Raw genomic sequence first — 27,463 nt, 5'->3', positions numbered from 1 at the left:
GAGAGAGAGAGAGAGATAGAGAGTGAACGAGTGACGCGACGGCACGAATTAGGTAAGTGCGCGATTTACTGTAATCGGTGCATCGTTGAACGAAGGCGGCGCTTACCGCGCCACGGTGAATCGTAAAATCTCTGGAAAAGGAAAAGGAGGAAGGACACGATGCGCGACGAACGGCAAACGAAGCGTCGCGAAGTGGGCCTCTCCCCCCTCTCCCCTCCGAGCGTTTCGCCTCGTTGCAACGGTCTCTCTGTTTCCCCGACCGATCGCTCGGCCGATATCGCGGGCGCATGCGCTCTCGTTCTTGCGCCAGAATTATAGCAGAAAAAAGTAGCGATCGAGGACAAAATCGATTTGTTTTTGCGGAAGCAAAAGAAGAAGCAAAAAAAAAGAAGAAGAAGAAGAAGAAGATGACGATGGTTTGAAACGAAACGGAGGACGGAATGGGGAGCATACGCGTGCTATGGCATGACAGGCACGAGCGGTGATCGACGCGGGAGGAGACGGAGGAAGGGACGTTAGAGAAAAAGAGAGTGGGGAACCAAGAGGGGGGGAATGTCGGAGGCGTCTCTCACCTGTGCGCATTTCGTTGGCCTACTCTCGCGACGGCAGCCGGATACGACGCGACACGCTGTCGGTCGTTCGGTGAATCGCTGTTCGATCTTCTGTTCTTTTTTTTTTTTTTACCACCGCGTTTCGCTCGGCCAAGTTCGTATCGAAATAATCGTTGGAAATAATCGAAAGAAGGAACGAAGATACGCACACGTGTCGCGGCTGCGGCGGCAGCGGCTAAGGGACAACCTACGACGAACCACATCATCGCGAAGCCTTACCGGTGAAACGTGCGAGCGAACGAACGCGCAAAGAAGCACGAAACGAACTCGAAGTGGGGATCTCTGCGCCTCTCGATCAGCTACCTGTGGTGCGAGGTAGTCGGTTCGCGATACGCGCGCGGTGTATGTACCTACCTTAACCGAGTGTTTTCTTCGATAACCACTAATTCCTCGAATCTTATCATTCCCTCTCCCTTTGGCCAACGGTTTCCAACAACATCTCTCCTTCGTATTCTTACATTCATTTTACATTTAATAATTCTCCTTTCCTCTTTCTTTTCTTCCTTGACATCGCCTTCTGGTCCAGTGAACATCACGGTTCCCCACGATCCTCTTTCCATTCGATCCACACACGAGTTACATATCCTCGCGCTATCGTCGATCAGTCTTTCCTCCCGTTCGATAAGAATCGCGTTCGGCGAAACGATAATTCATTTTTTTCGAGTCTCGGCGCGGGATCTCGTTGAAGACGTCGATTCTCGATAATCGGCTTTCACGAGAGCGGCCGCGCGTGCCGTGAGTAAGCGAGGAGGGAACCGAGACGCCGGATAAGGCCACGAATGAGTGGCCGTACGTGCCGAACCTCTTTTCCCGGAGGTCGATGTTAGCTCGTTGGAGGGAATCGGAATCCTCCCCGCGCGGAAAAGGGGGAGAATAAAGGTTGTTGTTTCGTTGTTGTTGACAACAACACCACCATGTCGATATATCGGTTCAGCAAAGGTGGCCGGCTATTCGTGCAAGGCACCAGGGAGGACGAGCCCCGCGAGAACGTGGTTTCGGCTACCTCGACCACCGCTACGCCCGCCAACGATGATCTCAGAGCTATTTACACGAAGCGGAGGCTCTCGACCGAGGTTCTAGGTAGGAAGAGACGGGTCCTACGTCCAACGGACGTTCTCTCTCTCTCTCTCTCTCTCTCATCCTCTCCCTCCTTTCGATCGCGATTTAAGGGAAGTAGTCGCGTGGAAGTCGCGGCACGATCACGAGCTTAGATGGTGCTGTATATCAAGTGTTGGTATGTGGCCAAGCTCGGAGATCGTGGATCGTGACGCGATTTCCAATCGATCCGTGATCGATCGATCGAAGGAAGGGAAGGGAAGGGAAGGCTCGTACGACGAGCCGATTGTTGGACGACGTTTCGGAATTCGTCCACCGATTCACGGAACCGATTCCTCAAGGATCGTCGATCGAGTCAACGAAGACGTCGAGGCGCGGCGAGAACGGGACCAAGCGTATCGTGACACGGATCGTTCGTAAAACGACCACCTTGACACGGGGCGAGGAGAGATGCGTGGCCGAGGATCTGACGAAACGCGCCGCATCCGGCTATTTACAGGACACCGCCGCCTCCTCCTCCTCCTTCTCTTTAAGCCGCCAGGCCTCGCCAAAACCAAAAACCGTCCGGGTAAGCGCGACCCCTCCCCATTTTCTTCTTTCTCGACTTCTCTCGAGACACGGCAGGGGGAGATTAGTTCTCGTTAGTGTTTCTAGGTTCGCGCTTCTTATCGTACGATCGAGCATCGAAGGGCGAACCAAGCGACATCGTTTTGACGTCGACGCGTCAAATTATTATTAGATATGTTATATATATAAAAATATAAACAAACTGATTTTATATATATATATATATATGTATGTATATATTATATATGTATTATATATATGTATATGTATATATTATATATTATATATATTATATTATATTATATTATATATTATATTTTACATATATCTTGTACTCGTTTACGTGAAAGAATGGTTCGGTCGAAGAAACGAATACATATATATATATATAAAATATAATATGTATTCTATTATATATATTATATTTTATATATACATATGTATATGTATATATGTATATATATAAAATATAACATGTATTATAATATATATATTATATCATATTATATATTATATTTTACATATATCTTGCACTCGTTTACATGAAAGGATGGTTCGGTCGAAGAGACGAGGAACTTGGCATAACGCAATCTTCATTTCTCCTAGATATCCGATATCGTGGTTGGTCAGGAGCCTAATGTGACCGCCCGGGAGGCGCTTCTGAGATGGGCCAGACGATCGACGGCGCGCTACCCCGGAGTACGCGTCACGGATTTCACCGGCTCGTGGAGGGATGGATTGGCATTCAGCGCGTTGATCCATCGGAACAGACCAGACCTGGTCGATTGGAGGAACGCTCGTGCCAGTCAACCGCGAGAGCGGCTCGATCGTGTGTTCAACGTCGCGGAGCGCGAGTATGGCGTTACGAGGCTTCTCGATCCTGAAGGTAATATCAACAACCTCCTCTCTCTATTCCCTGTTTTCTCCGCTCGTCGAATATATATCATACGTCGAGTTTCCGCTCGACGACGCTTCGACCGTGACCGTTTCCTTCTCCTCTTTCACCTATTTCTCCTATTTTTTTCCTTTCCCTCCTTTTTCCCCTCCTTTTAACACGTTGACTGCCGAGCGAGATTTCCAATGAAATCTCCTTCAGCGCACCGTTCTACTCTGCTAAGTACTTCCATCGATATTTTAATAATGCTGGTGGTCTAATGAGCAAGAATAATCTCTCGCATCATTTGTTTTTATTATTACATTGCTGAGGTCTTCACCTCAGGATTCTAACAGTTTGTCGAGTAACGATAATTGTTAAAATTTCTGCCCTGATTCGTTCCAATGTCGAAAAGAAAAATGGAAGAGTTAGTGAATCATATAGCGGACAACGATTTTTCGTCCGAATTGTCCCGATCGACTTCAACTTTGTACAAAATGTTAATTTTTTTTAAAGGATAAATATAAAATATTCCATAAATTCTATTTATATAATCCATTAAATATAGTCCAAGAAATATAGAATTTGAGGAATTGGAATTTTAATTTTATCGATATCGATAGCAACAGTATTTATAGGTTATGTTCTTCCTCGATGTCAAATATTAGTTTTCATTCTAAATAATCTTTTTAACAAACCATTTTTGTATTACTCTTATGACAATTTGAATAGTTTTATTACATCCTATGAAATATCTTTCGAATATTTTTCGTAAGTCAAATAAGCGTCATCCGAATAACGTTGCTCAATGAGAACACTTTTTTAACGGCAGTCAACGTGTTAAATATTAATAATATAGTTTTAAAAGGATAAATATAAAATATTCCATAAATTCTATTTACATAATCCATTGAATATAGAGTTTGAGGAATTGGAATTCTAATTTTATCGATATCGATAGCAACAGCATTTATAGGTTATGTTCTTCCTCGATGTCAAATATTAGTTTTCATTCTAAATAATCTTTTTAACAAACCATTTTTATATTACTCTTATAACAATTCGAAGTTTATATTATCTTTCGAACATCCTACGTAAGTAGTCAAATAAGCGTCACTCGAATACCATGGCCGGATGAGAACCGATATATAGATTTTAATATTCAACAAATTTTCTTTCTTTGCATGCAAAGATCCGTAAATATAATAAAATAATATTATTATATTATTACGATAATTATATTATATTACAATATTATATTATAAATTAAATTAAATAATTAAATAAAAAATATATTATAAATATTTATAATATATTATAATAATAATTTTTTATATTTTTTATATATTTTTATATTATTTTTTTATATTATATTATAAATATAATTTTTCGACGGCAGTCAAAAATTTTAAATGTTAATAATATACTTTTCGGAGAAAGAGTTGAGAGTGTAAAAGAAGAAGTAACCTTGATACGTTTTTACGCAGACGTGGACACCCCCGAACCGGACGAGAAGTCCTTGATAACGTATATCTCTTCGCTCTACGACGTGTTCCCGGAGCCGCCGCCCATTCACCCGTTGTACGACGCCGAGGCCCAAAGGCGGTCCGAGGAGTACAGGGAGCTCGCGAGCTCCCTCCACCTGTGGATCCGCGAGAAGATGTGCCTGATGCAGGAGCGCGCCTTCCCCCCCACTTTGATCGAGATGAAGAAGCTCGCCGCGGACAGCACGAAATTCAAGAACGAGGAGGTGCCGCCCCGTTACAGGGACAAGCAACGGCTCTCCTATCTGTTCAGGGATCTGCAGAAGTACTTCGAGGCGGTGGGCGAGGTGGACATCGAGGCCGAGCTTCACATCGAGGTGATCGAGAAGAATTGGAACCGATTGATGATGCTCCACCAGGAGAGGGAGCAGGCTATAGTCGACGAGATAAAACGGTAAGATTTTCTTTTTAAGTGAGCGAGCGTGCGATTTTCACCGGGCCGGGCGGGCAATTCGATGTTTCTCGATTCCCTTCTCCCCCCTCTCCCTGTTTCCAGGCTCGAACGGCTGCAACGATTGGCGGAGAAAGTGCACAGAGAGATGAAATCGACCGACAATCGGCTGGAGGAGCTGGAGAGAAGGGTGGAGGACGAGGCGAGACGCCTCGACCGACTTCATCCTTTGGAGGCGAAACACGCCGTCGATCTTCTCGAGCAGGACATACGTAACACCGAGATCCAGATTCAGAATATCTTTACCGACGTGCACACTCTTACCGAGGGACGATACAGTCAGGCGGCCGAACTGCACAAAAGGCACATCTTCTTCTTCTTCTTCTTCTTCTTCTTCTTCTTCTTCTTCTTCTTCTTCTTTGATTTTAACCCTTTGCGCTCCAATGCTGGCGACTCTCGCCCACCAATGTATTTATTTGTGTTTGATATTTTTTAAAATAGGTTCTTTTAACCTCTTCAAGTGTAATCTTATGTAAAGTTTTCTTTAATATTATTGTCAAAGTTTTGTAAGCAATGATTTTTCGTTATTGAATAACGAAATTACTTCTATTCGTTAAGAGAGAAGGAAAATAGGGATGAAAACAGAGATGTAGAAGGTGAAAAATAAGAATAATTTAATTATTGTTAAAATATCGCGCGAAACGATATTTAGACTTTAACCCTTTGCATTCCAGGCCTGTTTCGCACCAGCGACTTCAGACTTAGACCCGCGTGTTCAGTGGTCTCATAAGATTATTACTTAAAGAGCTTAGAAATCTATTTATGAAGCGATATTCCAAAAAAAATCAAACATATCAATATCAAATATAATAAAATAATAATATCAAATATTAATAAAATATCAAATATCAAATATAATAAAATCATAATCAAAATAAATATTGTCGCCGTTCAAGTTGCCGCATCAATCTCAATGGTGGAGAGTCATCGTTGGAGAGCAAAGGGTTAATATTCGACAAATCTTTCTTTACATGGAAAGATACACATATATAATAAAATAATATAAATTATTTTGAGTTAAGAAATTCACTTGGAGAGCAAAGGATTAATATTTGACAAATTTTCTTTCTTCACATGCAAACATACATGAATATAATAAAATAATATATTACAATAATATAACAATAATATAAATTATTTTGAGTTAAGAAATTCACTTGAAAAGCAAAGGGTTAATATTCGACAAATCTTTCTTTACAAAGATACACATATATAATAAAATAATATAAATTGTTTTGAGTTAAGAAATTCACTTGGAGAGCAAAGGGTTAATATTCGACAAATCTTTCTTTACATGCAAAGATACACAAATATAATAAAATAATATAAATTGTTTTGAGTTAAGAAATTCACTTGAAGAGGGTTAATATAATATAAATTGTTTTGAGTTAAGAAATTGACTTGGAGAGCAAAGGGTTAATAATATTTGACAAATTTTCTTTCTTCACATGCAAAGATACACAAATATAATAAAATAATATAAATTGTTTTGAGTTAAGAAATTCACTTGAAGAGCAAAGGGTTAATATTCGACAAATCTTTCTTTACATGCAAAGATACACATATATAATAAAATAATATAAATTGTTTTAAATTAAGAAATTCACTTGGAGAGCAAAGAGTTAATATTCGACAAATCTTTCTTCACATGCAAAGATACACATATATAATAAAATAATATATTACAATAATATAAATTGTTTTGAGTTAAGAAATTCACTTGGAAAGCAAAGGGTCAATATTCGACAAATCTTTCTTCACATGCAAAGATACACATATATAATATAAATTGTTTTAAATTAAGAAATTCACTTGGAGAGCAAAGGGTTAATATTTGACAAATTTTCTTCCTTCACATGCAAACATATATGAATATAATAAAATAATATATTACAATAATATAATATAATATAAATAATATAATAAAAATCATTTTGAAATTCACTTGGAGAGCAAAGAATTAATATTCGACAAATTTTCTTTCTTCACACGCAAAGATACACAAGATGAATATAATAAAATAATATGTTACAATAATATAATAATAATATAAGTCTTTTTGAGTTAAGAAAGTCCAAAAGTTTCTTTCTTTCTTTCTTTCTTTCTTTCTTTTTTTCTTCTTTTTCGTTAATCCTATCCCTATATATTGCAGGGTTCAAAAGCTACATCAACGGTGGGTCGCGTTGCGATCTCTTCTTCACAAACGTTTGGTACAGCCGCTTTCGGCCGTTTCGTTCCCGGTCGAGGAACGCGTGGTCACGAAACACCGCACCACCGTGCACGAGACCCGGCTGGTCGACACGAATCCGCACTTCCGTTCGTTGCACGATTGCATCGACTGGTGCAAGGCGAAGATCAAGCAGCTCCAGGACGCTGATTACGGGTCCGACTTGCCGAGCGTGCAGAACGAATTGGACGTCCATCAGAAGGAGCACAAGAACATAGAGCAATTCCATCCCAAGGTTGACAGATGCGTGCAGGCAAAGAGTCATTTCCACGGCGAGGAGTCGACCTTGTACAGCCAACATTTGGCCGTGCTTCAGAAACTTTACACCGAGTTGTTGGCCGCCTCGAACAAGAGGCTCTCCGACCTCGACACGCTTCTCGATTTCATACAATCGGCCACAGGCGAGTTGGTCTGGTTGAGCTCCAAGGAGGAGACGGAAGTGACGCGCGACTGGAGCGACAAGAATTTGAACGTGCAGAGCATCGAACAGTATTACGAGGTATACATTTTAATTAATATATTTTAATTATCATGAAAAAGCTCCTTTTTTTTCTCTCTCTCTCGTCCTTACTCGAAATCGCTAATCTTTCCCTTTTTTCCTCGTGCAAAGCGTACGTTTGGATCCGGTATAGAGGTATAAAGAAAAAATAACAAAGAAACTATAAACTATAAATTTAAAATTGGAACACGTTCGAGTTCATCGTTTCTCTTTTTTCCACAGTCCCTGATGAGCGACCTGGAGAAGCGAGAGATCCAGTTCTCAGCGGTGCAGGACCGGGGCGAGGCTTTGGTCCTTCAACACCATCCTGCCGCCAAAACTATCGAGGCCTATATGTCCGCGATGCAGAGCCAATGGGCCTGGCTTCTTCAATTGACCCTTTGCCTGGAGGTCCACTTGAAGCACGCTGCCCAGAGCCAGCAATTCTTCCGCGATATCCAACAAGCGGAGCAGTGGATCTCGAAGAGGGACGAGACTCTGAACACCATTTATTCCCAATCTGATTTCTCGTTGGACGAGGGGGAACGATTGTTGAAAGGTATGCAAGAATTGCGGGAGGAGTTGAACGGTTACGGGGACCACGTGCAAAAGCTGGTCGACCAGGCCAAGGACGTGGTCCCTATGAAGCAGCGGAGGCAGCCCGTGACGCGGCCCATGCAAGTCGCATGCGTGTGCAGTTACAAACAGGTTAACGTGAGTATCAGCTCTGTCGATCGAGTCGATCTTCATCTCGAGACAAAAATGGAAAATTGGACCGAATTATTTTCAGATGTCGATCGAGAAGGGCGAGCAGTGCACGCTGTACGACAACTCTGGCAGAATAAAGTGGCGAGTGAAGAATCAGGAGGGGATCGAGACGCCCGTGCCAGGCGTTTGCTTCGCTCTCCAACCGCCGGACAAGGACGCCCTCGACGCAGCGGAAAGACTGCGGCGGCAGTACGACAGGAGCATCGCGTTGTGGCAACGGAAGCAGCTACGGCTGCGGCAAAACATGATATTCGCTACCATCAAAGTGGTGAAAGGTTGGGATTTGCCTCAGTTCTTGGCGATGGGTCAGGATCAAAGGACAGCAATCAGGAAGGCGTTGAACGAGGACGCGGAGAAATTGTTGTCCGAGGGGGACCCGGCCGACCCCCAATTGAGACGGTTGAAGAGGGAGATGGCAGAGGTGAACAAGCTGTTCGACGACCTGGAGAAACGCGCGAGGGCGGAAGAGGAGTCGAAGAACGCCGGGCGCATCTTCAACGAGCAGATCTCCACCCTTCAACAATCCCTGGACGAGGCGGAGAGGCTCTTGAACAACCGGGTGGCGGCTCCGTTGCCCAGGGACATGGACACCCTGGAACACCTGGTGTTGCAGCACAAAGACTTCGAGCAAAGCCTGAGACGGTTGGCCCCCGATCTCGACAGGGTTCAGCAAACATTCCGCGGTATCACCTTGAAGACGCCCGCGATGAGGAACAAACTGGACGCCGTGACCACCAAGTGGACCCAGATCTGGAACTCGAGCAATCTGTACATCGAGCGATTGAAGTGCGTGGAGATAGTGCTCTCGAGGCTCGAGGAGAATACTACGGCTATATCCGAGATCGAGGTGAAGCTGGCCTCGTTCGACGAGCTCCCCTCGGATATAAAGGGATTGCAAAACGTGTTGGAGGATTTGATGGTGCTTCAGAACGCCATCGCCCAACAGCAGACAGCGATGGATCAGCTGAACGAGGACGCGCACAACGCTAGACGGCTGGTCGAGAAGTCGAGAGGGAGCCATCGTGGCCCTCACTCGGACGTGGACCGCTTGGACGACGAGGTGAACAGGCTGAATTCCAGGTGGACCAACATCTGCGGCCAACTGGTGGACAGGCTTCGTAGCGCGGAAACAGCTTACGCGTTGGCCCAGCAATTGGAGCACTCTTACAGAAACGAGGTCGATTTCGTCGACGAGTCGTACAACAGACTCGAGATGGAGAACGCGAAGGTAACGTTTCTTCTTTCCTCTTTCTCTTATTTTTTTTCTTTTCTTCTCTAGTTCGTCTCTCTCTATTTTTTCCTCTCTATCTCTCTGTCCAGAACCTGTTGAACAGAGTGGTGGAACGAGCACCTGCGATCGAAGCGGTAAATGTGACGGGAGGTCGATTGATTCGCGAAGGAAAGGTAAGATGAGACGCGATAACACGATCGCGAATGGGTATATATATATATATATTTATTCGCAAGCCTTAGGTAGGCTTAGCTAGCATTTAGGTAGCCTTTAGGTAGCCTGTTAGCTTACGGTATGAACGCTTGCGTGAATGGTATATTGCGTGAGTCCTCTTTTTTTTTTTTTTTTTTATCAAGTATTACAGCCCTCTTTAGAAGAACACGTTAACGCGTTAAGTCGGTCTAGTCGCGTCGCGGCCATCCCAACCTTCATCTTTTGTCCGATTCGTTTCTGTATATCCTGAAAAAGCTATACGTACATATATACATATATATATNATATATATATATATATATATATATATATATATATATACACACACACACACACCATACTCTACGTGAAGATGTGTACATCGACGACATCGACGTTTTCCCCGCCTTTGTGAGGACGCCCTCTATGTGTCATCATCGTGGCGCAAAAATTATCATCAAGCCGCAAATCGCTAGGAAAAAAGCGTACGCTACCGTTGTGTCACTGTCGCCGCTATCGCTATCTACCGGATGGATTCTACCTACCTACCTAGCAGCCGGCATCAATCGCAACCTTTTCAAGCGGTTGGGTTCTACACGGGCTTAATACACGGCGGATAATTCGCATCAGATACGTACGGCCAACGAGAGTCAGAGGCCCGTTACGATTCATTCTTCGCCGCCTTGATTCCATCTCGGCGAAGAGGAAACGACGATATTCACACATTTCTCGAGTTTTCTCTCACTTGTGTTTCCAGGGATCAAGGATGCATCTCGAGCCTTTCTCTCGCTTCCGCATCTGTAAATCGAAAGAACCGCTTTAAACAACCTTTCCTCGCCGTTACAGCCAACGCTGTGCGCATACGAGGCTTTTTTTTCGTACGCTTTTTATCATAGAGAAAGGTGGAAAAACAATTTTTAAAATATAGCCAAGTCGTAGAGGAAACGTTTGAGATCGCTGGCTCGGCTAACCTCGCTATTTAGCATTCCGCTAAAAATTTAATTTTCGTTTTTCCCCGTTCCGTGTTGCACATTTTCTCCTTCTCCTCCTCCTCCTCCTTCGCCTCCTTTTGTCAATAAAATAACCGAAGGTTAACCGATGCGGTTCGACCCTACGAAATCCTGTAAATCTAGCACGTGATGCAATGTAATGTAAAGTAGAAAGAAAGTAACGTCGTTGTTACGCTTGGCTCGCGACACGATACACGCTGACTATGTTCAGGCTTGTCGCAATAGCTTTCCCATGTTCCGAATTAACCGGAGCCGCGAGCCGCTTGAAAATCGCTATGAGATCGCCTCCCCCCCTCCCCCGCGATCGGTTCATCTCGACACGCTACACAGTTCCTCGTTGGCTTGCTTCAAGACTGACGGGTCCCTTAGGACACGATGGTACTAGGGATTGCTAAGGGGATAGAAGGGTAGAGAGCATCAGCGCACAGGCGAGATTCTAATACTATCTACTAACCGTAACGGGCTAACCGAAACCCTTAGATCTACGGACAAAGGCTTCGAGCGTTCAAGGAACAATTGGAAGATATCTGCCCGTCTTTGGATGCTTCGGTGAAAAAGCCTCGTCGAGAGTTCGTCTCGACGGTGGACGACATCGCGCGTGATCTAGATACCCTCAACAGAAGATACACCACGCTTGTCAATATACTTCAGGATCGGGTTAGACAGCTGGCAACGCAATACCCCGAGGACACGTCTCTACAGGTAACGTGTTTTTCTTCTCGATTCTTCTTATTACGATATATGTCATCGATATATTAATCTCTACACATTTTTCTTTTTATTTCTCTCGTTATTACCGGTTTGCAAATCGCACGATTTTCTTAGGAAAACGCTGAGTTCGAGGAAACGAAGTTTTATCTTTTAACGCTCCAGTTCTTACCGATAACACAATTTTAAAGATAAATTTAATACGTATAATTTTTTTTTTTATGTAATCATATATATATATATATATATTTTTTAACGAGAGAGATCAAGAGATAAGAAATAAGAATAACGAACGCGACCTAGTATAGATAAATATAGACGTAAAACAGAAGTTTATTCTTGCACGTGACTCTGAATAATTAACCGATTTGGAATAAATAACGCACGGTTCGCGGCTGTGCTATTACGACTGCGACCTTGCCACGGGGCATAATAGCCGACCCGTAAAATGTTAATCGTCCCGATTCGCTAATTGTCAACACGGACAAAATTGGCAGTGACCGAGTCCCCGTGTCCTTCTTCGATACGTATTATATCTCGAGTCTCGCCCACGCGACATACTTACGCATAATAAAACTGGTTCGCCTTTGGAATAATGCGCAAACAAGCGGGGAAGTTTCATCCTTCCCGCCTCCTCGGCCGTCGGCGATCGATACGCGAGCGTGTCCGACTAGAGTGGCTCGTTAAGCGCGAACGAGCGACGGCGCATAGTGAGCCTAACGCTCGCACAGCTGGCGCTAGTTATCGCATTTCGCTTTATTGCGCTTTCGCGGTGTCGCAGAGACACGTATCAGGCTGCCGGCGTATTATCGCCGGGCGTTTTCCATTCCATAATCTACGAAGAAATCGAAACTGGCCTCCCTGGCTGTGGCCCTTCCTGCTTTAACGATTGTCGGACGAGATGCGCGTGGACACTACGAGGAGCACGTCCGCCATGCCCACGATAAAGATCGTACGAAAGGTACGAAGTATTCCGTGTGGACGGAAAAATTGGGACGGTCGACTGGTCGCGTTCGGTTGAAGTTCGTTACACGGAGTGGTGGGAGGAAGGGGGAGAGGTGGAGGGGGGGAATGGAGGAGAAATCGGTCTCCGCGAATACAGTTTTTTTTTCCTTCTGTGTCGACGAGTATAGTCACGTGCACGGGATCGGTCGGAACACGTGTCGCGTTTACACACGTTGCTCGTCGATTACGTGATCCTTTAATTTTACCTTATTAAAGATGCTTCGCTTCGATATCGCTGCGTATTATGAATTTGCTCGAGTGGGGAGGGGACGAGAAGTGAATTTCTCCGCGCGTTCCATTCGAGATCGAGAAAAGAGAGAAGAAAAAGAAGAAGAAGAAGAATAAGAAGAAAACGCTTCTGCACGGCGGTTAACCGCTGCGAGGCGTACGCGTTCTTCTCTCGGCCGGTAAAGAGCGATCGGTCGCGTTTCTAAAAAAAGAATCTGGCTTTTTCACAAACGGATGCCTTTACTCGTTTCCCGAGTTTACGAGGCGGTCGGCTGCTTGCCAACCGGGGGCAGTTGAGTCAGTCGGGCGGAGATAGTCGCGGTGATTAAACCGGCGCCTCTCGAACGTCATCGTTCCTCGCCAACAATGTTTTTTTCGCGAAAGTGCACGCACGGGGACGAGGTGCAGCCCTGACACACAGTTTCTTCTGTACTAGAGAGTTTCGCGAGTGGTGGACAGTTTCGTACGCTCTCGTTGCGCGAATTCGACTTTCGTTCTCTCTCTACTTTCCGTACCCGGGGAACGGAAGCGTTCACGATGACGCTCAGTAAGAGGATAGTGAGCGCGGTAATTTTGAAAATTCTCCTTCCTCCTCCCAATTGCGAAACGTTACGGCAATCCAATTTAAATTTAAACTCGCGACGAATATTTTCTTTTTTCCCCTCTCCTTTCCCTCTCGTAATCGGAGGAGACACCCGATCGTCTCACGTTTCTCGTCCTCGTTTTCCAGCGCGCTCTCCAGGAGCAGAGGCCGCTGAGGACGTTCCGCACCGAGTTCAACATATACGAGAACAGCAGCTGCGAGGAACGTTACACCTCCACGACCACCCACTACACACAATCGCAGTGAGTAATATCTCGTGCACAAATCGTCACGAGAAGAATGGCGTAACGGGCGCGTTCGAAACGTAATTCGAAACGCGATTCCGTCTCGAATCCACGCCTGCTACTATATTACCACGTTCCACAGGTACAGCCTGGAACGACACGAGAGGACTGAGCGCACTGAGAGGAGGGAGATAAGCGAGAGGAGCGAGACCATCGTCTCGTCCAGCGACGCTGTACGACGCTCCAGTTCCCAGGAGAGCGCTCGCCTGGAGAGTGGAAGCGGATCTATCGGTCAGGATGGCGGGACGCCGACCCGGGAGATCGAGGTCGAAGAAAAATCGTCTCGAAAACTGGAGGAGAAGGAGGAGAAGGAGAAGAGGAGGAGGACGATGACGTCATCGAGCCTCGTCGACGCCACTACCAGCGAGCGTTCTAGCGAGATTAGGAGTTTAAAGAGGAGCTTAGAGAGGGCGGAAGAGGGCGTAGGTAGAGAGAACGTAATCGATGCTAGGGGTATCGTAGATCCACGTACCGGGCAACTGTTGACCGTGGGCGAGGCGATAAACCTTAGGATCTTGGACGTTAGGAGGGGTAGGATAACGTGCTCGAGGGACGGGAAAAGCACTTCCGTCACTATAGAGGAAGCGGCGCGCGAGAAGATGATCGAGACGCGTCTCGCCGACCGTCTCCTAGGTCCGTGCGGATACGACGAGGAGGGACGGCCGGTGTCTCTGCTCGGGGCGATCCAGCGGGAGCTGTTCGACGCCGAGAAAGCGGACGGTGTTGCGGGAGATAGAGCGAAGGTAACTTACTACAGAGAGTGTGGTGGAGGAGGAGGGAGTAGACCGGCGGCGGCCGATGAGGTTAGCGCGGTTAGCGTAGCCGATGCGATGATGAGGGAGGAGCACGACGACGACCGCGACGACAGAGACGGGGACAAACACGACGACGAGGACGTAGGCAGGTTGGGAGAGGCGGCTTTGGATCCGCGCACGGGCGAGCTCGTTACCGAGGGCGGCGAGAGGCTGTCGGTCGAGGAGGCCCACGCGAGGGGCTACCTGGCCAAGTTAGACGTGACCGTGACGGTGAAGAGGGGGGGCGCGTTCACCCTCTCCGACGCGATAAACCACGGCCTGGTGGACGAGGCGGGCCGTGTCCTGGATAGGATCACGGGCGAGTACCACACCCTCGACGAGGCCGTCGAGAAGGGGATCCTGGATCCGACCGTGAAGGAGATCGTCGACCCGAGGACAGGGAACGACAAGATCACCCTACGCGAAGCCCTCCACCTGGGCACGATCGATTCGAGGAGCGGGAAATACGTGACAGTGGAGAGAGAGGGGAGGAAGAGGAGGAGGAGCTCTATGTCGCTGAAGGAGGCGCGTAAGTCGCGCCTAATAGCCGAGCCTATGACCTTGAAAGATTGCCACGACGCGGGGATGATGGACGAAAGGGGGAGCAGCGTCGCGAGCCCGAGCAAGCGCGGGTTAAAGTTGTCCCTGATGGAGGCGATGCGGGTGGGGATCCTCGACGAGGATCGGTTGAGATCCGTCACGGATACGAGGACCGGCGAGATGGTGACGTTGGCCGAGGCTGTGAGGCGCGGCCTGATCGATGCTGGAAGGGGGACGTACGTGGACGCGAGCACCAACGAGGAGACTAGTGTCTCGGAGGCCGTGGAGAGAGGGCGGATCGTGTCGCTCGTTCGCAGAACGATATTCGACGTGGACGGGTTCAAGGATCCGTCGAGCGGGGAATACGTGAGCTTGAACGCAGCGCTGCTCAAAGGTTTGATCCGGTCGGAGTCGGGTGGCGGTGTCTACGCGGTGGATCCGGGCAGCGGGACGTCGATCTCGTTGGCGGAGGCCGAGGAGCGGGGCTACGTCCGGCCCGAAGTGTCCGAGATGCTGAACCGGGGGATCGGGATGGCGAGGGAGGGTAGAGAGATGACGCTGCTCGAGGCGATTCTCTCCGAGTCGATCGACCCGAGGACGGGGATGTTGTTGGATCGTAGCCGCGGCAGGAGACCGATACCTCTCGAGGACGCCATCAAGAGGGGCCTCATCACTCCCGATGGCGCTGCGTTGCTCACCGGTCTTTTGAACATCACCGTCACCACGCAGACGAGAAGGAAGGAAATTCGGGAGGAGAGGGGTAGAATGGACGATACGGATGTGGTCGATAACGCGGTTTCCTTCGACGACGACGTTCCAAGAGCGATAGGCACGACCACCACCATTATCGCCAAAGATCGCGTGGTCTCGAGGGACGCGAGAACGAGGACGAACGAACCGATTGACTCGTCGTCAGGAGGCTCCTTCTCGGGGTGGGTACTCGAGCGCAAGGATCCGGATCAAGATCAGGACACGAGCGTGGCGAACGAGTTCGCGAAGGAGGAGGACGGAGCGGGTGGGGGTTGGTCGACGACCGAGAAACGAGTGTTCGAATTGCCCACCGACGGTTGGTCCCTGTCCGAGGCGATCGAGAGAAAATTGTTCGACCCGACCACAGGCCTGTTCATAATACCAGGCACGGACAGGCTAGTCTCGTTCGAGGAGTGCGTCAAGTTACGGATAATCGATCCCAACTCGAGCCTCGTGATCGATCCGAGCAACGGGAGAAAAGTTTCCCTTCTACGAAGTTTGGAGAAGAGCATCCTCGACTCGACCGGCCATTACACGAGCCCGCGAAAGATCACGATGAAGGAGGCGATCGACCAAGGATTGATCGTTCTCGACGACGGCAACCGAACGGAGACGGAGACGAAGTACGACGAGAACACCTCGTCGCAACACAGGCTTCTACGAATCACGAAAGTAGTCGGCGAACCGGACAAACTGGAGGTGACCCGATCTGACGACCCGTCCAAACGATTCGAGATAAAAATCTCCGAGGCGGGCCACTCCATACCCGACCCGGTCAGAGTTTCCCGAGGCCTGATCTACGATCCTAGCACTGCGCTCGTCATATCGACGGAGAGCGGAAGATCGACCGAGTTGCTTCAAGCTTTGTCCGACGGCACTCTACCGCCCGAGTTGGTCCTAGTTAAAGATCCCGCCACGGGGAGGGACGTTTGCATAACCGAAGCTGTGCAGCGTGGAATCGTGGATTCGGACACGGCGCGTTACAACTTGGACAAACGTAGAAAGATATCCCTCCTCGACGCTGCGAAATTCGGTATAGTGAGCGTGATTGGCACGCCTCTCGTCCCGATCGCTTCGTCGACCACGCCCACCAAAGACCACGGTGTCCCCGCCTACAGGACGGAGGCGGAACGAATCGCGAGGGAGCAAGCGTTATCTCCCGTCGATCAGGAAGAAATTTCCGTGACCGGTAAACCGCCCGCCTCCGTCTCGATCTCGGAATCGGATTCGGCGATCGGCTCCACCTCGGTCGTCGATTCAGCCACCGATTTTTCCCCCACAGCAGCGAGCGAGGAGCCCTCCGTCTCGAGGACGGAGGAGGAATTGGAGGGTGACTTGAAGTTTCAATACGCCACCAACGCCATCGTCGTCCAGCGGCCATCGCCCGAGACGGAACTCGAAACGGAAACCGATATCGTCCTTCAGAAAATGAGGAAGAGAGTGATGAAGACGAGAGAGGCACTCGAGACTGGATTCATCGACGAGGAGACGGCCGAGATCTTGAGCAAAGAATCTATCATTACCGCAGACGGTAAACCAGTTTCCTCTCTGTCCGACGCCATTCGAAGCAACCGAATAGACGCTCGCCGGGGACGGATAATCGACCCGCAGAGGGGGGACGTTCTCACCATTGGCGAGGCCGTGGAGCGCGGTGTCCTGGACCCCGTGAGCGGCGACGTTCTCGTACCGTTGGCGAAAAGTTTGTCGATCCCCGGCCTCTACCAGCAAGGCCTGCTCGACCCCAGGGAGGGGAAAGTTGTCCATCCGGAGACGGGCGCCCGCCTCACCCTCGGCGAGGCGATCCTCTGCGAGATAGTCGACCCGTTGTCCGAGCTGACCTGCTCCGACGGGCGCGTGGAGACCTTGCGCGGCGCCATCGAGAGCGACCTCGTCGACCCCGACAGATCATTGATAAAGACGAGGGAAGGGGGCAGCGTGGGCCTGGTCAAAGCTGTGGAGAGCCGCTCCGTGTTCGCAGACTCTCCCAAAGAGGATCCTCGCCGACAGAGGAGGATCATCCCCCCAGCTGGGATGACGTTCGCCGTAGCCCTCGAGCGAGGTTTGATCGACGCCTCGGGCAAGGAGATACGACACCCCATCACGGAGGAACGCCTACCCCTGGAAGAGGCTATAAGAGGAAACTTCATAATGTCGTTACCCTGTCCCGTCACCTCGGACAGCATGGAGGTGACCAAAGCGTTGGAGGCTGGGCTGATCGATCGAGAGAAAGGGGTGTACGTACATCCGACGACTGGTACGCCTGTCAGCCTGGCCACAGCCATCGAGTCGGGTTTGTTGATCGTGAAGCCGGCCACGGTGACGAGGACGTCGAAGGGGGTGACGGAGACGGTGACGCGTTATCACACGGTGACCAGGAAAACCGTGGTGATCTCGCCGGGTTACGAGTTGGCGAGCGGGGACGAGGTGAGGAACGTGGAGACGGGGGACGTTATGGGGATCGAGGAGGCTCGAGGGATGGGGATCGTGAGGGACGAGGGGTCGGCGAGGAGGGAGCGTTTCACGACCAAGGACGTGAGGACGACGCTCGACCGCGCGTTCGAGAGAGGTTTGCTCGACATGAGGGAGGGCACTTACACCGATCCGTCGACGGGGCGCTCGATGCCTATTGGACGGGCGATCGAGAGCGGGTTGTTGGAGGAGGGGTCGTCGAGGAGGGTGGAAAGGATCGACCGGGTGTACGACGAGGGGACGGAGAGGTTTTTGGATCCAGAGACGAGGGAGTCGTACACGCTCAGCGAGGCGATGGAGGTGGGACTGGTGGATCCGGACACGGTGATCTACGACACGGGGACAGCGGGCACGGTGACGGCGAGGGAGGCGGTGGAGAGGGGGATGATCGACCCCGTCACGGGGAGGACGAGGGAGGATCGAGGGGGTGGCGCGGTGTCGTTGAAGCAAGCGGCGAAATTGGGGCTGTTGGCGGTGGTCGCCGCGCCGGTTCTTGCTGGAAAAGCGGTGTACGACGCCTTGGCGAGGAGAGATGGAGGGGAGAAGGAACGGGTTGGGGAGGAAGAGGAAAAGGCGGCGAGGAAGGGGTCTTCGAGGGTGGACGAAGCCGAGGAATCGAGGGGGAAGAAGACTCCGGCTCGTGGACAGGGAGCGATGAAGGAAGCTGTACAAGAGATGGGTGTCGTCGAAGAAGGAGTGGAAAGGGAGAAGGAAACTAAAATGGATATCGACGGAGAACGGGTAGAGTCGAAGAAAGAAGTCGTGTCGAAAGTGGATATGGAGAAGGAACGGGCGGGGAGTAAAATAGAATCTGTAACGAAAGTTGAACGAGTAGAACCTGAATTAAAAGTGGATGTAGACGGAGAAAAACTGGAGAGGAAGAAAGAACCCGTAGAATCGAAAAAGGAATCTGAACTAAAAATGGATGTAGACAGAGAACAAATGGAGAGAAAGAAGGAACCTACGTCAAAAGATGATTTAAAACAAGCAGAACCGAAAAAGGAATCTGAACTAAAAATGGATGTAGACAGGGAGGAAGTGGAGAGGAAGAAAGAACCTATGTCAAAAGATGACGTAAAACAAGTAGAACCGAAAAAGGAATCTGAAATAAAAATGGATGTAGACAGAGAGGAACTGGAGAGGAAGAAAGAAACCGTAGAATCGAAAAAGGAACCTGAACTAAAAATGGATGTAGACAGAGAACAAATGGAGAGAAAGAAAGAACCTATGTCAAAAGATGATTTAAAACGAGTAGAATCGAAAAAGGAACCTGAATTAAAAATAAATGTAGACAGGGAGGAATTGGAGAGGAAGAAAGAACCTGTATCAAAAGGTGATGCGGAACAAGTAGAACCGGACAAGAAACTCGTATCAGAAATGGATGTAGACAGAGAAGAAGTGGAAAGGAAGAAAGAACCCGTGGAATCGAAAAAGGAACCTGAACTAAAAATGGATGTAGACAGAGAACAGGTGGAGAGGAAGAAAGAACCCGTATCAAAAGATGATTTAAAACAAGCAGAACCGAAGAAGGAACCTGTGCCAAAAGTAGATGTAGACGAAAAACAGGTGGAGAGCAAGAAAGAACCGGTATCTAAAATTGATGCTGAACAAGCAGAACCGAAGAAAGAACCTGTATCCAAACTAGCTGGTGACGAAAAACAAGTAGAACACAAGAAAGAATCTGAGATGGATATTAACAAAGAACGAGTAGAAACGAAGAAAGAATCTGTATCAAAACCAGACATAGACAAAGAATCCAGAGAATCTGTATCTAAAATAGACATTGACAAAGAATTGATAGAGAGCAAGAAGGAATTTGTATCAGAAATGGACATAGATATCAAGAAGGAATTTGTACCAAAAGTGGATGTTGACAGAGAACAAGTGGAAACAAAGAAGGAATCTGTATCAAAAGTAGATATTGACAAAAAACTGACAGAGAGCAAGAAGGAATTTATATCAGAAATGGATGTTGCTAGAGAAACTGTATCAACACTAGACATTGACAAAGAACTGAGAGAGAGCAAGAAGGAATTTGTATCAGAAATAGACATAGATATCAAGAAGGAATTTGTATCAAAAGTGGATGTTGACAAAGAACTGATAGAGAGCAAGAAAGAATTTGTATCAGAAATGGATGTTGCTAGAGAAACTGTATCAACAATAGACAAAGAACTGATAGAGAGCAAGAAGGAATCTATATCAGAAATGAATCTTACCAGAGAATCTGTACCAAAATTAAACATTGACAAAGAACTGATAGACAGCAAGAAGGAATTTGTATCAAAATTAGACAAAGAACTAATAGAGAGCAAGAAGGAGTTTGTATCAGAAATGGATGTTACCAGAAAGTCTGTATCAAAACTAGACATTGACAAAGAATTAATAGAAAGTAAAAAGGAATTTGTATCAGAAATGGACATAGATAGCAAGAAAGAATTTGTGGATGTTGCCAGAGAACAAGTGGAAACAAAGAAGGAATCTGTATCTAAAATAGACATTGACAAAGATCTGATAGAGGGCAAGAAGGAATTTGTATCAAAAATGGACGTTACCAGAGAATCTATATCAAAACTAGAACTAGACAAAGAAGAACTGATAGAGAGCAAGAAGGAATTTGTATTAGAAATGGATGTTACCAGAGAATCTATATCAAAACTAGAACTAGACAAAGAAGAATTGATAGAGAGCAAGGAGGAATTTGTATCAGAAATGGATCTTACCAGAGAATCTGTATCCAAAATAGACATTGACAAACAACTGATAGAGAGTAAAAAGGAATCTGTACCAAAACTAGATACTGACAAAGAACTGATAGAGAGCAAGAAAGAATTTGTATCAGAAATGGACCTAGATAGCAAGAAAGAATTTGTGGATATTCCCAAAGAACGAGTGGAAACGAAGAAGGGATCTGCATCAAAACTAGAACTAGACAAAGAAGAACTGATAAAGAGCAAGAAGGAGTTTGTTGAAACTGTATCAAAACTAGACATTGACAAAGAATTGATAGAAAGCAAGAAGGATTTCATATCAAAAATGGATGTTGCCAGAGAAACTGTATCAAAACTAGACATTGACAAAGAACTGATCAAAAACCAATCAGAAATAAGCTTCGACAATGAACAATTAGAAAAGGAGAAATCCGTCTCTAAGCTGGAAGAAACGAAGGAACAATTTACCTCGAAACTGGATATGGACGAAATCCTAGTAGACAGCAAGAAAGAACCCAAACTGTCCAAAGTGGAAGAGAAACAAGATATCGGCGAAGAGCGAAGAGGAAAGGAGCCGGATACGGAGAAACGAGAGGAATCGACGAGCGAGGAAGAAGACGGGGAATCGGAGGAGTCCGAGGAGAGATTGACGATCCGAGTGACGGCCGATCTGACGTCTGGGGATCTGGTCGCTCGTGGGGCGTACGATCCCGACAAGGAGAAGTTCGTGGACCCGGAAACCGGAGAAGTCGTCTCGTTCCACGACTTCGTGTTGGAGCTAGGGATCTTCGACCCGGACCACGTTCTCGTCAAGGATCTATCTTGCAAAACGATGGACAGATACGTGTCCCTCCGCGAAGCGATCGCCAAGCCTCTGGTCGATCGAAATCTCGGATACATGGTCGACCCCAAAACCGGCAAAAGGATACCGTTCTTCGAGGCCGCGAGATCAGGCTTGATAAAGGAAAGGCCTGCGATGCCCAAGTCGGCGATCGACGGCCAGCAAGCCTCGTTAACGCTACGCGACGCTGTGGAGATCGGCCTCCTCGACCCGTCCACCCGCCAGCTACGCGACCCGGCCACCGACCGAACCTTCCCGTTGAACGAAGCGATCCAACTCGGCCTGATCGACCCGAACTCGATCGACGTCCGGGACCCGGTCAACGACGAGCTCTCCTCCCTTCAAGAGGTGTTGGAATCCGGGGCTAGGATCGACGTCGAGGAGGCGTTCGTCAAGGGGCTGATCGTGCCTGAATCGCGGAAGCCGATCTCGTTGGAGGCCGCCATCAGGAAGGGGTTGTACGACGAGGCGACGGGCAGGATAAGGGACCTGCTCACCGACCAGCTGATAGACGTGGAGGAGAGCGTGAGGAGGGGTATAATCGACCCGTTGATCACCGAGTGCGGGGACAGCAAGGCGGGGACGTTCTTGTCGTTGGAGGAGGCGCTTCGAGAGCCTCGGTTGTTCGACTCCTCGACCGGCCGCCTTCGGGACACGAGGAGCGGCGAGTCGCTCGCGTTGAGCGCAGCCCTCGACAGAGGTTTGATAACCACCTGCGGGTTCGCGCCCACCCTGATCGACGCCATAGTGCGAGAGTATTACTGCCCGAGGACGGGCCTCGTCTCGAATCCGAGGACCGGCGAGGAGACCACGTTGAGGGAGGCGTTGGACACGGATTACGTGGACGGGGGGACGACGGTGGTGAGGGACGACAGGAGCGACGAGGTGCTGTCCCTGAGGGAGGCCGGGGAGAGGCGACTGATCGATCTGGAGAGAGGGATCCTCACCTCTCCCCACTCGATGACGTTGAACGTGGCGTACGAGAAGGGCTACATCCTGAGCACCGTCAAGCCTTGGTCGTTGCAACAGGCGTTGGCCCATCAAACCTACGACCCGGATCGGGGCCTGTTCGTGATAGACGGGGTCGGTTACACCCTCGAGGACGCGTTGGAGAAGGGGTTGATAGCCAGGGACAGCCCGTCGGTAAGGGACCCTAGGAGCAGCGAGATCATCTCTCTGGGCGAGGCTATAGAGGCAGGCCTGATCGACCCTAGAACCGGCACCGCCCTGGATCCGTCCACGGCCGGCCAAATCTCGTTGACGGACGCCGTGGAACGGGGCCTGGTCGTCCCCGCCAAGCGCAAGATATCCCTGCCCGAGGCTGTGTTCAAAGGGCTTTACGAGCCGGCCACGGGACGTTTCATCGTGCCCGAGACGAGCGAGAAGTTGCAGACCGACAGGGCGATCAAAGTTGGCGCCATAGATCCGAGCACCGCGGTGGTCGTCCGCCAACCTCACGGCCGAGCCATCACGTTCAGCAAGGCCATCAAGGAGCTGATAGTGGACCCGAAGACGGGCACCGTGGCCAACGAGAAGGGGAAGCCGATCGATTTCCGCGAGGCGCTCGAGCGCGGGTTGCTCCTCGAGGCGCGCCGCCCTATGACCTTCAGCGAGGCGATCTCGAAAGGGATTCTGGACGAGAGGACGAACAAATTCTTGGACCCCCAGACAGGGGTCTACCTGAGCCTGGTCGAGGCGGTGAAGGGGAACTTGATAGACGCGGACTCGGTGACGGTGAAGGACGGGAGGAGCGGTTTCCGGGAGAGGATATGCCTGACCGAGGCGATCAGGAGCGGGTACATAGACGGTTGGTCGGGCAGGGTTAGGGTGACGGCCGACTCGAGCATGTCGCTACGCGAGGCTTACGAGGCCGGGCTGATAGTGGATCACAGGGCTGCCGTCTCGTTGCAAAGGGCGATCCACCAGGGGTTGTACGACCCTCGCACGGGCAAGATAACGGACCCGAGCACGGGGAGGGCGGTCACGTTGCACGAGGCGATGAGGAATTGCCTGGTCAGCCCCGTCCTCCCCTGTTACTGGGACAAGAGGGCGGCCAGGTTGCTCTCGCTCGCTGAGACGTGCAGGGCGGGGGTGATAGACAGGCGGACGGGGATGTTCAGGGAGCAAGGAACGGGCGCCGCAGCGGTCACGTTGACCGAGGCCCTCGAGACGGGCCTGATCGTCGACATCGAGAGCCCCCTCTGCCTCCATCAAGCGATCGCGATCAACGTTTACGAGCCGGCCACGGGCTCGTTCCGTCATCCGACCACGAACCGAAAGCTCACCCTTGCCGAGGCATGCGACGCCGAATTGATCGACCCGTACTCGTCCATCGTCAGGGACGCCCGCCGCGACGTCTACGTGCCCCTGTCCCTCGCCCTCTCCTCGGAACTCGTGGACGGCACCCGCGGCACATACCTCGCCCTCCCCTCCGACGAGCCACCGATCGATCTGAGGGAGGCCGCGAGAAGGGGCTACGTCGTCCCCTCCAACTTCCCCCTGGCCGTCGAGGCGGCCGTGAACTGCGACTTGTACAGGGGCGAGGAGACGGGAGGGGTGTTCATCGATCCCCGCCGCAACGAGAGCCACGACCTGGCCGCGGCGTTCGACAAGGGCCTCCTGGACCCGGCCACCACCGCGCTCAAGGACGGGATCACCGGCCAACTGGTGGCCGTGGAAAGGGGGATGGAGAACGGGACGATCGACGCGGCCCGATGCCGCGTCCTCGACACGAGGACGGAACGATTCTACCCGATCGACGTCGCGTTCGAGCGCGGCCTTCTGCTCACTTTGGACAGGCCTCTCGCCTCTCGAGGCCACCCGCCGCCCCCCTCCCGAGGATACTCGGCCGTGGGTTGTGGCACGAGGGGGGAGGGGGAGGAGCAGGAGGAGGAGGAGGAGGAGGAGGAGGAGGAGGAGGTGTCGTGGAGTCTGGTGACGGCGATCGAGAAAGGTCTGGTGGACGCGAGGACGGCCGTGGTGAGGGATCCTGGGAGCGGCCGCTTCGTGGCGATCGGGGATGCGCTGGAGGAAAGGAGGATCCTCGACCCGTCGTGGACGGGGAGGTTCGGCGGACAGGCGAGGTTGGTCCGCGTCGGAGAGGCGGACGTGTATCTGGCGCAGCCGTTGGGCCTGGAGGAGGCGATCGAGAGAGGATTGTTGGACGGGGAGGGGAGGGTGGTGGATTCGAGGACGAGGGAACGGGTCACGTTGGGGGAGGCGGTCCGCCTCGGTATCGTGGACCCCGAGTCGGCAGTGGTGAAGGACACGAGGAGGAGGAGATTGGTACGGTTGGCGGAGGCGTTCAAGAGGGGGCTGATGGACGCCGAGAAGGGGAACGTGTTGGAGACGGAGACGTCGAGGCTGTACCCGTTGCCGAGGGCGATCGAGGCAGACCTGTTGATCACCCCGAGCCGCGGTTTCTCGCTAATTGACGCGTTACAGTTCGGCCTTTACCACGCGGATACCGGTAAATTTCGCGACCCGTTCCGCCCCGCGGCCCCGCTGTCCACGTTGAAACAGGCGATCGACTCGGCCTCCATAGATCCCACGAGCACCGTGATCAAAGTGCCCGGGGCCGGTAAAATCGTTAGTTTGTTAGAGGCGGTCAATGCCGGGATAGTAGATCCTATAGCGGGCAAGCTTATCGAAGATCCATCGGGAAAGAGGCTTGACTTCGCGAATGCCCTGGAGCAGGGTTATATACTCACCGCAGAAGCTAGGGTAAGTGGCACACTTTCTTCTTCTTGCTTCCTCTTCTATCTCTATCTCTATCTCTGTCTCTGTCTCTGTCCCCGCCTCTTTACTTTTTTTACTTTTTTACACAGACTTTTTACTTGGTCGTATCTCGAGCGACGCTTTATACCACTTTTTTACCACTAGCCTATTCTTCCTCTCTCTCTCTTTCTCTCCATGCTTTCTCCCGCTTCTCTCTTTTTTATTTTTCTCGTCTTTCTTCTTTTCTCTCTCTCTCTCTCTCTTTCTCTCTCCTAGATTTTGTTTATTTTTTGTTTTTTCACCTTTTTGTTTTTTTTCATGTTTCTTTTTTTTTTTCTTTTTTGATTTTTAATAACTTCGCCTCTCTTTTCTTTAACTCTTAACCGCTTGCCGCAGAGGTTATGGCTCTGTTTATACGTAAGAAAGGAAAAAAAAGAAAACGCTTCGATGCATCCCGTCGTCTATCGCTCTACGTGTGCGACGATAGCCGATACGTTAGAAAAAAACAGAAGAAAAAATCTCGCGGACTCACTCTCCTCTCACGAAAACTCACTTTCTTTCTTTTTCTCTCTCTCATTCACTCACTCATTCACTTACTCACTCACTTACTCGCTCACTCACTATCGACGATCTTGTCGATAGCGATCTCTTTGTACAGCAGCGGCATATCCATGTTTAACCAGCAACATCAACATATTTGCTCGATACATCGGATACACGTCCCTTTTGCATGGTGCCCTTTAAAGAAAAAAGAGCGTGCCACGATACCACGAATGTACATATATATATATACATACATATACATACATATCATATATATATATATATATATATGTATATAGTCGAACAACGATGTCAACAATGAAGACCGAAGTGACCGACGAATGGTAACGAAAGAGACGAAATATGAAATGACGAATAAAAAAAAGAAAAAAAAGAAAAATTGGTGTAAAAAAAAAAAAGAAAAGAAAAAAAATGTCCGTGGGGCGCTCCTCCCATCATCCTGTTCGTTCACGCATACATTCGCATTAATCATTTTATATATATATATATATATATAGGACGCACGTCATATTCTCACTTTTTTTGTCACGTAACAGGGGGCTATATAATATAACTAGTATATAATATCGTATATACTAATCAACGAGAGTCGGTGCTCAACGATCACCGATCAACGAGACGAGTAACGATACGAGTGTAATAATGAAACGAATCGATAAAACGATGAATGACGGAACGATAATATAACAAAAAATGTGTTCGTACGAAATAATACGAATAATACAACGATAAATGTATTATTGATAATCAGTCGTCGATCTTTCGTGTCGCCTGATCGCATCGGCTAATGCCTAACTCTCGATTCATTGACTTTTTTTTTAACGTTTCTTGTTCTTTCTTTTTTTTTTTTTTTTTTCTTGTTCTTCTTAATCGTAATTTGCACGTCGTTTGGTTTAACCATGGCGTTTTTTTCCCCCTCCCTTTTTTTTGTCCACGTTTTTCCTTTCGTTCGTTCGTTTGTTCGTTCGTTCGTTCGTTCGTTCGGGGATATCCTTATCGCGGGAAAAGCGTGAAACGACTCGAATAAATCGAATTAATCGAACAAAGTTAATTATCTAGTCGTTCTGAAAATGCGGTAGCCACGTGTTACGTGTGATCGCATGCTTAACAGGTTATCATCTAGCTATACATATATTTATATATTTATATATGAATAATCTTCCTCTCCCTCCCCCTCCCTCCATTGATCCCCTCATTCAATCATCGAGTATAACGCAACGTAATACTTTTTTTTTTTTT

At 48.9% G+C, this 27,463-nt stretch overlaps 1 protein-coding gene and 1 long non-coding RNA gene across 18 annotated transcripts in view; one reads left to right on the top strand and one right to left on the bottom strand.

Annotated features, from left to right (window-relative positions):
* The window catches only part of LOC122720012 (microtubule-actin cross-linking factor 1, isoforms 1/2/3/5-like), a 79,712-nt gene that overhangs the window by 23,525 nt on the left and 28,724 nt on the right, over window positions 1-27,463 (top strand). For 14 of the 17 annotated variants that reach the window (XM_043946403.1, XM_043946399.1, XM_043946393.1 and 11 more), the window contains 10 exons: window positions 2,841-3,120; window positions 4,596-5,046; window positions 5,149-5,406; window positions 7,256-7,829; window positions 8,052-8,522; window positions 8,599-9,804; window positions 9,897-9,980; window positions 11,490-11,711; window positions 13,681-13,796; window positions 13,921-25,666. In XM_043946403.1, the coding sequence (XP_043802338.1) occupies window positions 2,841-3,120; window positions 4,596-5,046; window positions 5,149-5,406; window positions 7,256-7,829; window positions 8,052-8,522; window positions 8,599-9,804; window positions 9,897-9,980; window positions 11,490-11,711; window positions 13,681-13,796; window positions 13,921-25,666 (15,408 nt within the window). Of the gene's footprint in view, window positions 1-602; window positions 1,692-2,008; window positions 2,236-2,840; window positions 3,121-4,595; window positions 5,047-5,148; window positions 5,407-7,255; window positions 7,830-8,051; window positions 8,523-8,598; window positions 9,805-9,896; window positions 9,981-11,489; window positions 11,712-12,474; window positions 12,679-12,986; window positions 13,518-13,680; window positions 13,797-13,920; window positions 25,667-27,463 lie in introns of those variants that run through there. The other 3 variants (XM_043946405.1, XM_043946406.1, XM_043946407.1) reach the window with 3 other exon arrangements.
* LOC122720015 lies at window positions 9,994-12,419 on the bottom strand. Its single transcript, XR_006347711.1, has 3 exons — window positions 12,283-12,419; window positions 10,545-10,797; window positions 9,994-10,471 (listed from the first exon to the last, which is right to left on the bottom strand). It is a non-coding gene; the product is annotated as an uncharacterized LOC122720015 (long non-coding RNA).

The sequence above is a fragment of the Apis laboriosa genome, unplaced genomic scaffold (genome assembly GCF_014066325.1).
Source record: "Apis laboriosa isolate Shangri-la unplaced genomic scaffold, ASM1406632v1 scaffold9_cov152, whole genome shotgun sequence".
In the NCBI taxonomy this organism is placed as follows: Eukaryota; Metazoa; Arthropoda; class Insecta; order Hymenoptera; family Apidae; genus Apis; species Apis laboriosa.
This window is presented reverse-complemented; position numbering and strand designations above follow the sequence as displayed.